The sequence below is a fragment of the Barbus barbus genome, assembly GCF_936440315.1.
Source record: "Barbus barbus genome assembly, chromosome: 48".
NCBI lineage: Eukaryota > Metazoa > Chordata > Actinopteri > Cypriniformes > Cyprinidae > Barbus > Barbus barbus.
Genome location: NC_136726.1, coordinates 18429010 through 18442524, shown reverse-complemented (window position 1 = coordinate 18442524; position 13515 = coordinate 18429010). Strand labels below are relative to the sequence as shown.

Genomic DNA, 13515 nt, shown 5'->3' with positions numbered 1-13515 from the left:
AGAAATAAGAGTATTTTTAAGGTTTTAAGACATTTAAATTGTTTTAGCCTATGTCAGTTTTTGTGGCAGTGCTATACAGTGATTGTATCAGATCATAACTCAGTGGTATTTTGATATATTACCAGATTCACGTGCCAGGGTTTTAAATGGGACTCCAAGCCACTTCAAAGAATATTATAGCATTAATATGATATGTGCCACCACATGTATATCTCAGTCCACTTTTTGGTAGCAAAGATTGTACACTGAAAGTTGTAAAACGGCTCAAATAACACATTTATTTCAGCTTTAAACAATTACATACTGAAAAGAAAACAATTCAAATGCAACTGTATCAAATCACAAAGATCTAAGATAGGATTGTGCTTTAAAATACAAAGATCAAATATTTCTAAAACATCTCTAATACACTCATTTTAACATTATGCAATAAATGACATTTTTACAGCATAACCTATTCATAGATTCATTAACACACAATCATTAGTGTGACTACTCACATTTACTAATTGTATGCTTCAAGATATACAATCGTTTAATTTTAGAGCAAATCTGCTGTGCTTTCTTCAAAATCTGTGTAAACAACTGTGCGTTGCTTCTTACATTCAAATAGACCATGATATTTTGCAAATAAATATTTTACTTCACATTCTCCAAGTCTGTACAACAACTCAAGCTCTTCAGCAAGACACTTTAAAGCAAACATATTGGATACAATATGCACCCTTTTCATGTAAAGTGAAAATGCTTATTTAATTATTAATGCTCAGTATATTTCATTCTTAAACAGTAGTTCAAGATTTTATATAAAGTTGCCATCAGAGAAAGTCTAGTTGTGCTTGGCCCGGCCTCCTTTCAGGTAAGTCTTCCAGCGTTTCACATAGTCCCTGAAAATGGGGGCGCTGTCGATTGATGCGAGCAGCTGTAACTGGTTGATGTGCGTGGTGTGGTAGTCCCAGCGTGCTAAATTAGGGGCAACACCCAGGGTAAAGTGTCTCAGGTCATAAACCGTTCCAGAGCCTGTGTCGAACAACGGCAACATGGCCTTGAGTGACTCCAGTCCTTGACTGAAGAGTACACCTGCTTCTCGACCAAGCTTGTTGCCCGCCGTTTCCGCCACATCATATAGCCCAATCAGAGAATAGATAAAGCCATTAAGAACAAACGAACTAGGTGTTGTGGGGTATTCCTCGTACCAGTCATACTTGTTCATGAATGTCGCTTTGACTCCACCATGATCAGAGGTCCTCTTGAAGGGGGATGTTGCTCGGATTGCGGCACCGAGGTATGCAGGGTTGTGCGTCACCAGGTATGCCCTCACTAATGTCGACATGGCTTGGCCTTGGGCCATGGCGGAGTACCATCCAGGCTCCAAGGTATTGAACCCCTCTCCGAGTTTTCGGGTCACCTTAATCGGCCACCCTCCATGCTCATCCTGGTTATGAAGAAGCCAATCACTGGCAGCAAAGAAGGCAGCCATGTGTGCAGTGGAAGATACAGTGATATTGCTGATAAAGCCAGAACCTCTAAGAACCAGCTGGACCAAGCGGCGAGGCATGATCTTGGTAGCCTTCACCACTTTGGTGTTGGACAAACCGACTCCTTTACGCAAATCCGTCACTAAATCTCGACTGACGGTACTCCAGGAGGCTCGTGAGCCAATGCCGTAGATGACCTCTCGGTCTTTAAAGGAAAGAAGGTGTGGACTAGTGATGTAATGGATGATGTAAGGAGGTCCCTTTTCTGTGGTCTCCAGAATCACAGAGACGCTACCATTGGAGACGAACTTCACATCAAAGGTCAGGACGAAATCTTTTGCATTGTCCAAGACCAAAGACACACCATCAGAGTTCTCTATGAAAATACAAAAGTACAAGTTATCATTTATCTGTGATCATCACAGCAAAACAGTTGATTCATCTGAATTCAAACCTACAAAAATTTCACAAGGAATTCATACCCGCTGTGACAAAATGGTACGCAAACCCAAAGCGACCTTGATCCTGAAGCTTAGAGAGCGTGCAACCCTTAAGGACAACCCATGGACTTGAGCCACCCTCTTTTTCCTCGGATATGCCGTAGATCTTTATATCAGGTGGCTTTTCTGTGAGGTTCTTGCTGTAGTGGCTCAGCCCATACTGAGCTATTTGAATGGGGTAGAAGTACCCCCGAGGACCCCACTGGGTGGAGATTGGTACACCTGTGAACAAAGGTTGATCCCAGAAATAGGATTCTGAAACCATTTGAGCCAGGAGTGACTTAGCCTAGTTGCAATGTAACAGGGCACTAAGTTACAACTTATGCACTACAAAATATTTTTGCGTTGCATCATTGAACTTGAAATGTAACTCTGCATATATATATAAGCTAAATATTTTCAGAAGCCTCCGACCAAGAGTGACATTTGCAAATGCATCAATAAGCTCATGTTTAATCTGACAAACTTCAAACATATGTTCCTTTGGCCAGGGGTGCCCAATCCTGCTCCTGAAAATCTACCTTCGTGCAGAATTCAGTGCCAACCCTGCTCCAACAAACCTCTCTGTAATTATTAAGTTTTCCTGAAGATATTAAAGGGATAGTTCACCCAAAAATTCTAATTCTGTCATTAAATACTCACCCTCATTTCTTTTCCAGACTCATTAGAACACAAATTAAGATATTTCTGATGAAATCCGAGAACTTTCTGACCCTGCATAGACAGCAATGCAACTACAATGTTCAAGACCCAGAAACATAGTAAGAACATTCTTAAAATAGTCCATGCGACATTAGTGGTTCAACCACAATTTTATGAAGCAAAGAGAATACTTTTTGTGCACGAAGAAAACAAAAATAACGACTTTATTCAATGATTTCTTCTCTTCTGTGTTAGTTTTCGACATGCGTTTATGAGAGTACCACGACGCAGGAGCCAGGGTTCTGACGTAGAACCCAGATGCACTGTGGCTTGTTTGCAAGCAGAGTAATGTACATGAATACATCATGGTACTGTCATGAATGTGCATCGAATAAATTGTTGAATAAAGTTGTTATTTTTGGTTTCTTTGGGCACAAAAAGTATTCTCGTAGTAGATGAATGTGGTAGTTCCCTTGCTGTATATGCAGGGTCAGAAAGCTCTCGGATTTCATTAAAAATATCTTAACTTGTGTTCCGAAGATGAGCAAAGGTCTTATGGGTTTTGAACGACATGAGGGTTTGTAATTAATGACAGATTTTTCATTTTTGGGTGAACTATCCCTTTACTTAGCTGGTTAAAATGAGTTTTATTAGAGTTAGGGCTGAACTTTACAGGAAGGTCAATCTCTAGGAACAGGATTGGGCACCCTTCCTTTAAGCATATATGATAATGTTGACATTTACACTTGTTTACATTTTAAGAGAGAGAGCATAATGTAAATAAATGACTTGCGGCTTTTAAACACAAACCCAATCTAAATAGTGCACCTCTGTGTGTATTATTACATATGGTGGCAAAATAAGGGACACTCCAAATTACCTTCCACACCACTGATGCATTTCACCCGATCCCGCACTTCCACGTTGTAGCCCTCAAAGGACATGAAGACCCCATCCGGGTGGTAAGGCTCCCTCTGGGCATACACCCGGGAGTAACTGTGGGAGAACTCAAACCTTTCCGTCCCATCATACTGCACAAGACGTCCGTAGACATCAAAGTACCTTTCCACCCAGCTGAAGGGCAGATACACCTCGCCCCCCTCCCTACGTCCTTTTATGATGACATCTTCATTGATAAGGCAGTCAATCTGCTCATAAGTGACTTCTTTGGATCCAGGCGGTGCTTCGGGGGCTTGCCCGTTCTCCTCGTCCTTCTCTGGGGTGGGTGCAAACTCCAGCTGAGGTCTGATCTGTGTGGGCAGGTCTTTGTCACTGGAGCACTTGTTCCACAGCAGTATAGTGATGAGGGCAAAAACAGCACAGATGACTATCAGAGTCTTGTGATTGATGCGAGCCACCAGACAGCGCATTGTCATATCACAGCCATGCGGTGATAGTGGAACTGACACAGGAACATCTCAGCAAACCCTTATGGTCCTGTTACAGCGATTCGGGTGCAGCATCTGCAGACAGAGGTTAATATGGGTCCACCATTTTGTCAACCACAAAATAAGACAATATATCATATCTTACCATCACAAATCACTGGTATACTTGAGTCTTGTGGTGAAGGCTTACACTCATAATAAATTTAAATGTAACAAAAACGTTTATGTATAGCTACATACCATCGCATTTATTAGGCTACCATCTGAAATAAATGCGGAGAGATCTGCAACATAATAGACGCTACAGCTGTATTGATGCAGCACTGGCCAATGAGAGGCGACGTGCTTCCGTGGCAGCCAATCTTATGTCAGATAAGATGTGACATAAGGTGAATATTATGAATTATAAGCACGATTCATGTTTGTGGCAAGCCCACCTGCGTTTACGAATGTAGGCTATTATATACATATTATTTTTTGACAAAAATTTCACTTTAAAAAATGTGAAATATTATTATACATTTTAGATTACGGTTCATTAAAAAGGAATAAGAAAACGTTTATAGGTAGGATTTCATGTGCAGACATTTTAAATGAGAAATAAAGTCCATATAATGCTGCTTGTGTTGCGCTGCTGAATATAATCGCAAGATGTCTCTGTAAACCAAGTGAATCCATGTCGAGTTTATTTATTTGAGGAAATCTGACAGTTCCCACAGTCTCTTAAAAACAGAACAATGAACACAATGCGACAGGTATGGGCAACACATTTCTATCTACTACAATCTCTAACGATTTCAAACGTTTTTACACTTAGAAACAACCGTTAAAACATAGTTATTACATCGTTAAAACACACAGACGTAAATAGTAAAATAAACACAAGTAATTAAAAAATACTAATTCTTCTATAATGTATATATGGTAATATTGTATGTAATATTTATCATTATTTGTATATTATTATGCCTTGGCAATGTAAACTGATTATTTTTTGGTAACTTTATTTTAAGGTGTCCTTGTAACACGTAATTACAATTATAATAATTAATTATGTAAATGCAAGTAACCCTAAACCAAGCCCTTATCCTAACCCTAACCATATAGTAAGTACATGCAGTTAATTAATATTTCTCAGTACTTAAATGTATAATTACACTATAACAAGGACACCTTCAAATAAAGTGTAACCTTTTTTATTATTGTATTTACATGTAGGCTAACTAATATTTCCAACTGTATATTCTAGAGTAAATTGCTTCATATTATTACTTACATGGCAATTTTATATTAAACCAACTGCAGTTTCTCTTGCTGGAGAAAAAACTTTGAACATGATGCATATTTATAATAACCAGAAATGGGCATTTCTGAAATAAAAAAACAACAACAACAAAAAAAAACATATATAATTTCATTAAAAGTGTTAAAAGGTTACTTACACAAACAATGCAAATAAATCAAAACATACAACAACATGAGCTTACAAAACATCAGCAAGATCAGATTGTCAGATGATTGTGTTATTATTTATTAGATTTCAAGCAAATGAAATATTGTAAATTCTTCAGAAATTTTCTTTGTAGAAGTTGAAGCCAAAATGCTCACACTGGGCCTTGATGACTTTGGCCAGAGCAGCAGAACCGCAATAAAAAACGTGAACTTTTCCTTTCTTTTCTTCAGACACTTTCTGGAAAACCTGAAAATGCATTTAAACACTGATAATTAAAGATATTGGGGAGAATAGAATAGAATAGAATGCAATAGAATAGAATAGAATATTAGCCTTGCTTACCTTGGCCCAATCTGGTCTGCCAGGCTGTGTACGCGTGCGAAGGCCGGTGATGGAATCTCTCTTCTCTTTCTTGGCCAGCAGATCCAGAGCCATCTGCAGACCTATGGCCTTCATATCATTCTTACTGAGAGCTGAAGTCATGTACATGTGCATCTCCAAAAAACGACCTGAAAAACATAAAAATAAGCATGATTTTGCCAATATTTCAGGGCCAACCCCATCTCCCACTTTCTTCAGTTCTCTCTTACCCTCTGGCTCTTCATCTGCTTGGTCCATCTCCAGCTTGGTCAAGAGACTCACAAACCACTCAAAGGATTTCTGATCTCGGTTGATCCAAATGAAGTCTACCTGCAGGAATTTAAAAGAAAATTAAAAACCTCATGAGATCGAAGTTGTTCATGTCCATTAGCTTTGAAGCTATCTACTGTAAAAATAATATGATCAATAAATCATGGCAACTTGTTTAAATGTAAGCAATTTCAACTTCATTTATTAAATTGTGAGATTCAATAAGACCAGATTTTAAAAAATGAGTTGAACTGTACAACTTACTAGTTTGATTACTTAATAATTTAAGATAGCAACTGAACTTAAGGAATAGTTGACCCAAAAACGTAAATTTGCTGAAATAAAATAAAATAAATATTTTTTCCTCCTATTTATTCTAGTTTCCATTCGACTGTTCACCATTCTTACCTTCCTCAGTTTCATTTCATTGTCTTTGATGGTTTCACACCAGGAATAGTTGCAGTTGGGGCAGTTTTGCTTTCTCATGCGGTAACTGAAAAAAAGACAAAAATAAATTTTACATACAAAATTAAAACATTTGCATGTGGTTTTTCATGGAAAGAAAATGCAATTTTATGACTGGAGAGGTTGCATGTCTCACCGGCACATAATACTCTGCAAAATGGATGCAAAGGGAGTGATGCCGATTCCAGCGCCGATAAGCACCGCGTGCTCAGATGCAAAGATCTGTCGAGTCGGGGTGCCAAAAGGGCCGTCCACATAGCACTAACAAACAAAGGCATAAACAAATGCATACAATTCTTGTCAGACAATCACTTTCAGTAAATTAGATTACATTTTTTGTAATCAAATTACTTACCTTAATGTTACAATATCTGTGATTTTCACTCAATTTTGCTGTAAGCTAGAAGACAACAGAAAATAAGTCTGGCTGATGTGTATCCTATGTATAATAGAACATATGTTCTGCTTTGTTGAGACAGAAAACTCACTTCTCTTGTAGCCGGAGAGGCGTCTCCCAGTTCTGCCTGGGCTACTGGGTCACTGACGGGCTTCTGGGAGTTTGTGTGTGTTCCACTTGTCCGGTACAGGGTCAGTTCAACAGCATCATCCTTATTTGACGCCACAGTATTGTCGCAGTTTGCAGACTTGAACATTTCATTCTGGAGCAGAGTTACATAATTTACTAAAACTAAAACCAAAAAAAGAATTTCATTACTTGAAATAAAATAAACATTAACTGAAAAAAGTATAAGTTTGTTGTTGTTTTTCCACAAATTTTTACTTAATTTAACTTGATGTACTAAAATACCTAAATCTAAACTGAAATAAAATGAATAAAAATGCATAGACATTTAAAAAATAATAAATAGGAAAAAAAACTAAGCTAAAATGAAAATGAAAACGGTAAATATAAAAATAAAACTAATTCAAAATATTAATAACACTATAATAGTGTCTCAATAATACTGCAGAAGAAGTGCAAATGTCTATTGTATTAAACTAGTTTAAAGTTCTTATACTTTGCAATTTTAACTTAATAAAATAAATGGCAATATCTGTTCCAAAAAATACTGGAGAGAAGCCTGTAGATATAATAAAATAAAAATCAATAAGCCTTGGTAATGTCAATGATGTGATTACAAAACGACCCCACCTGTAAAGAACTGCATCAATAAAACATCACAGTAATGAACTTCTATCACTATGTGTTTAGATTCCAGCGCCAGTGGATGATGGAGAAAAGCCAAGACCTGCGTTCTGCTCTCATGGCGTCTGTTCCTCAGGCTGGCGGTGAGCCTCTTGTTGCTAATGGTTTGACTCTCTGGCTGTCTGAAATACTCGTACAGGCGGTTTGTCCACTGGCCCATAGAACGAATATGGAGCCACAGCGTATCTGTTTGAGAAAACCAGAAAAAGTTTATTTAAAAGTTGAAGTGAAAACATTTTGTTAAACACTTGCTTTATGTACATTTAATTGTATAAAAGAAGTCTTGTTTTCTCAAGACAGATTGTCTTAAAAAATTCTTATTGTGATAAATGTTTACTATTGTGCAGTTTTGTTTTTTGTTTTGTTTTGTTAGAAAAACAAACTTGAATTAACAGACTGCCTAAAAAACGGTAGTAAAACAAATCTTATAGTTTTGAAAATTTGCTTTGTGTACTTTTTTTTTGTTAGAAAAAAAAGTTTTGTTAAGAAAAAAAAACTTAAGACAGATTGTCTAAAAACAAGTCTCAGATTTGTTGAAAACAAATCTTATTGTGTTAAACATATTTTTGCTCGGCGTAAATTGATGTTTTTTCCCTAAAAGGTGTTTAGATTGTTTAACTACAAAACCAAACAAAAACATTGACAAAATCTAAGATTTTTCTACAGTGCATTTTAATTATTTTTAAATGCACATACTACTAAATTATAAACAAATCACTGTCATATATTAGAATTTTGCAAGACTAATATAACTATATGCTTTCCAGTTGTTTTACCTTGCTGCTCAGGAGCGCTGCTGATGGTAAACGGATGCCACTCGTACTTGGCGATAACAGGAATGTTTATATACACATAATCTCCAGGTTTAAAGTGAAAAGACGGAGGCCTCTTGATCACCAAATGTGTTACCTTTGAAATAAAAGGCAGTACAGGTGAAGCTTTCAGCATGGATGACTAACTAAATGTTACAGGAAACAAAACATTGGCTCAGATGGTACCTTTGAGGGCAATAAGTTGACTTCAACTATGTACAGCCCACCCATGCGGGACACTGCTATTCCAACAAGTTTCTCAATGAGGAACACCACTCCTGGCACCACAAACCATTTCCAAAAGTTCGCACAGTGGACAATCAATAGGGCCAAAACCCAGACGTAGGAAAGGTGAGACCAGTAGAACACCTACACAACAACAAACCCTTTCTATATTATGCTTTGACAAAGCATATTTGAATGTTTTTTGTTTGTTGGTATGCATGGCTGAAATCATTTGCAAACAGAATTCTTTGCTAACTTGTTTTTAATGGCCTTGAAACAGCTTCATATTTTCCAAATCAACAGATATTCACAGAAGTGACTATGTGCAGATTGTTGCTTCTCATGAATTCAATCAGCAAGCCATCACCTCAAAATGACCACTGCGTCTGACGAACGTGCTGGAGCACACCACCATCAAGCAGATGAGAACCTGCAGAACGACGCCCGTAATGGAGGCAGTGCCTTTGACCCAGCCAATCCCAGGACGGATGGTGAAAAGATACTCCCACAGCTGGTACATGCCATCATTCTGAGACATACGGGCTAAGAAGAGAGGGAAAGGGATATTACGAAATATTCTTTATTAATATGTTGCTTTTGTGACTGTGTTGCAAGGCCATATACTTTATACACTAAATTTAATCCAATAAAGCCTATAGTATCATACATGATACACAATCTAATATTTCAAGATGAGGACTGGACTGAAGCACATTAGGTTTACTTGATTATCCATAAATAATTTTTGATGGCTTTTGAGGAGCGTTTATTTGTTCATTTCTCAGTCATCACTGAATTGCATGTATTATATGTTTCGTTCCCCACAACAACAACATTTAAATATCATCTTATTAAGACATTAATTATATTATTGGGAGATAACGAGTGGCAACTGATATTTATTTGCATTTTATGTAAGAAGCTTGTTATACTGTTATTAAGTCCACATTGATTTGCATTACAAGCTATCAGAATTTCATCTTACTTTTTGGTTATATAAATCAGAAACTGCGCAAAATTGCATATTTTTGCTCATTTTGGGCCTCTGAATAAAATGTGTTTTTTTTCCTTCTCGAGTATGAACTTCACATTCTCCTATATCATCATATATGAGGCATAAAAGCCTGATGTGTCAAATATGATTTGCAAATTCATATGCAGCTTTTTTGTCTTTTTCAGATATTGTATAAAGATTCAATATACTGTTCAATTTCCAAAAAATAAATAAATACAAAAAATAAAATAAATTAATAAAATAAAATATAGATTTTTGGGACTATTATTTTATGTCAGGCTTTATGGAGTTAATGGGAAAATACACCCAAAATTGAAAATTGTCATCATGTGCTTTTTTGTCCATACAATGAACATCAGTGGTTTTGACATCATCTTTTGTGATTTATAGTAAAAAGAAAAAATTTACAGGGCTGCAACAACATGAGGGTAAGTAAATGATGACAGTTTTCATTTTTTGGGTCATTTTTATCGAAAAGTCTTATTACAGGTTCATATTTACTTCGTGTTTAGTTCACGTTTACTTGTCAATAGAATGAAAGTCAATGTTTTTTGGACCCCGCTGACTTTCAAATTTCCTTCAAAAACTATCCCTTTAAATGAATTTGACCATTTTTTAACAAGTTTATTACAGGTTACCAAAGTTCATGATGTGAGCGCCAGTGTGCACAGTGGTGAATATCAAGATGGCGTAGCCCACGATCTGATGCAGTAGAATGTTCTGGTCCAAAGGGAAGACCCTCACCAGCCAGGTGGCACGTAGCCACGTCAAACATCGCCTCAACATCAGCACCTGTGAGACGAAACCTTCTGTCACTACTGGAAATATTAAATATTAGATGAATTAGTGAGCTCAACTCACCATAACAAAAGTACAGTTGAGGTTGAGACACTGGCCGCAGCCCTTGGCCACCATGAACCAGAAGCCTCCATGTGCGTTCTTCAGCATTGCGATGATGAAGAGGAGCACATTCAGGAGAGTGTACAGGCAGAGGAAGAACAACTTGCGGCTGTTGTTGTGCCAGTAGGCCCGTGTCAGGTAACGAGGAGTCTTGCATTTCTTCTGCTCCATATCAGGAGGTTTCAGCCAGTTGGCGGCACTGAGTGAAAACAAACAAGAGAAAGTGGGTTTTTTGGGTAATAAATTTGGTACATTTTGGAGCATTTATTTTTGATTACACAGTGGTTAGTTCTGGTCTTTGGTAATGATATGTTTCATAACATTACAAACTTTGATTCAACCCTTTAATGAGGGAAAGAACTACAACATATTTTGTTTATTGTAAATTATGCATATAGATACAGATAGTTTGAGAGTGTAGTTAGAATGACTAAATTACATTATTTGCAATGCTTCATGGGAGCGGATGGGCACTAAGAGCTATTTTGGCACTTGTTTCGATTCTCTGATTGGAGGAGATTTCCCTGCAAAATCATGGGTAATGTACTTTTTTTAACAAGAATTTCATTCAGGATCTAAACATGGGTTGGGGCTAGAAGGGATACAGCTACGGCCACCAGGGCATGCGCACATCAATATTGCGTCATTTTTGTCACTCTGAACAACAATAACTACTGTATTTGCATTATTGCAAGGGTTTAGGGTTGAGGTAGGTGTAGACATTAATAAAACACAATGTGATAGCTAGCAAATTTAATTTCTTGTTATTTTATGGCAAGCTTTTGGGTGACTTCTGGCCATAGCTGTATTCCTTCAAGCCACAACCATTGATTCATTCACCCAAATGACTAAAAAAACAGATTCATTCAGGATCTAAATGTGATAATTGTTTTTATGAGTGAGTCATTGAATCATTCTGTCAACCGTTTCGTCCAAAACTCAAAACCCAAGTATATTCATTAATGGACCACCACTATTGTGTTGCTCAGACGTACACAACGGTTCACTTCATTTGATAGGCTCCTATTTTTTTGAAAGTAACGGGCAAGTAACTGTAGTATGCAAAAGTCATACTGGCAATTGTGCTGTTGATCTGAATATCATCTCTTTTGTATAACCGTTTCCCACCTGATGGTGAGGTTCTCCATAACTTCAGGAAAGTTCTCCAGCTCTGCCTTCAGCTCTTCAAACGTGATGGAGCCACTGTTATCTTTATCAGCAGATTCGAACAGCACCAGCGTCAGGTCATCCAGCTTTTCCTCAGGGAGCGAGATCGCACTCTCACGCAGACAGGATTTCAGAACTGTACGTAACTCATCTGGGTCTATGGAACCACTGCCTACATGACAGGTCAACACAATAATTAAATTAATGGTTTAACACTGATTGTTTAACAAACTGTAGGGTGTAACGCAAGTATGTTCCTCTTTCTTATTTTTGGCACAACATTACAGTCAGCCAATTCTTTGATATTACTCTTATAGGGGCTGTTATGATCTGTGTAATTTAATAGGAATGTTGTGTAACAATGTGTTGTCTCTTATTATCATGATTGTGTTTACATAGAATATTGCCAAATTAAGAAATTAAATGGTCAAAACATAATTGGACCAGGAAAATATTCTACTTGTGTAAATCACTTTGTGCATTTAATCTGACAATACATTTCCTAAAGCATTTCAGAATAATGAAATAAGCATATAACTCCATTGTCAATATTGTGAGATTCAGTGATATATATTTTTTAAATTATGACATTTACCACAAAAGCTGATGGTATTTTACAACTTACCATCCACATCGTAGACCTGGAAGAGGAACCGTAGTTTGTCTGTCTCATTGCCATGGATCAGAAGATCTAAAGCCTCGAGAAGTTCATCCAGACTGATGGAGCTGCTGCCATCGGAGTCGAACAAGGCGAAAAACCTCTCTGCAAAAAATGACTACAGCAACAGACAGGAGAAAAAAATGATCTTTTCAGAACAAGATAATAAATTATTATTATAAAGGTTTCCATGCTCACCTCTTTTACTTTCAGCGCCGTTTTAAACTCATCCAAGTCGATTTCTTTATCATCTCCTGCAATGCTCTCAAACTGCTTGGTGACCCATTCCAGCCAGCGTGAGTCTTCTTCTAGACTCATGTCTCGGCTTCACAGTCCACACACTGTATTGGCAGTATAGATTCCTCGAAGACAAATGTAGTCTCAATCTCCTCTCAGAATCATATTTAGCCTATTTACCTGTGCATATTTATATATAGCCTAATATAGAAACAAACACTCACAGACAGACGAAATGTGACACTGGAGCACAAAACCAGTCTTAAGTCGCTATATTTGTAGCAATAGCCAAAAATACATTGTATGGGTCAAAATTATTGATTTTTCTTTTATGCCAAAAAATCATTAGGATATTAAGTAAAGATCATGTTCCATGAAGATATTTTGTAAATGTCCTACTGTAAATATATCAAAACTTAATTTTTGATTAGTAATATGCATTGCTTAGAACTTCATTTGAACAACCTTAAAGGCAATTTTCTCAATATTTAGATTTTCGTTTTCAATGATGGCATACATGAATGGAAAGCTTATTTATTCAGCTTTCAGATGATGCATAAATCTCAATTTCGAAAAATTGTCCCTTATGACTGGTTTTGTGGTCCAGGGTCACAAATGCAATAATAATCCATGCGTATAACTACAAAGTTTACACAATGTCCCATTTAAACAAGAGAAAGCATTACCTTTAGAAGTAAATCTTCTGTCTTTTGCAAGTATTTCCTTTTGACTTTTCAT

The 13515-nt window shown here is 37.0% G+C and overlaps 2 protein-coding genes across 2 annotated transcripts; both read right to left on the bottom strand.

Moving 5' to 3' along the window:
• Positions 1 to 256: 256 nt before the first annotated feature.
• LOC306866560 (D-glucuronyl C5-epimerase B-like) lies at positions 257 to 4347 on the bottom strand. The gene is made up of 3 exons (XM_079411822.1): positions 3501 to 4347; positions 1961 to 2200; positions 257 to 1854 (listed from the first exon to the last, which is right to left on the bottom strand). The coding sequence occupies exons 1-3, from the start codon at positions 3994 to 3996 to the stop codon at positions 830 to 832; spliced, it is 1761 nt and encodes a 586-aa protein (XP_079267948.1). The 5' UTR covers positions 3997 to 4347; the 3' UTR covers positions 257 to 829.
• Positions 4348 to 4672: 325 nt separating this feature from the next.
• Positions 4673 to 12858, bottom strand: LOC306866856 (NADPH oxidase 5-like; the record flags this gene model as incomplete). The annotated part of the gene is made up of 16 exons (XM_079412251.1): positions 4673 to 5707; positions 5804 to 5970; positions 6052 to 6151; positions 6500 to 6584; positions 6693 to 6817; positions 6912 to 6956; positions 7045 to 7215; positions 7807 to 7949; positions 8540 to 8672; positions 8762 to 8944; positions 9168 to 9343; positions 10454 to 10607; positions 10677 to 10914; positions 11844 to 12054; positions 12508 to 12658; positions 12739 to 12858. The coding sequence occupies 16 exons, from the start codon at positions 12856 to 12858 to the stop codon at positions 5576 to 5578; spliced, it is 2334 nt and encodes a 777-aa protein (XP_079268377.1). The 3' UTR covers positions 4673 to 5575.
• Between the last annotated feature and the right edge of the window lie 657 nt (positions 12859 to 13515).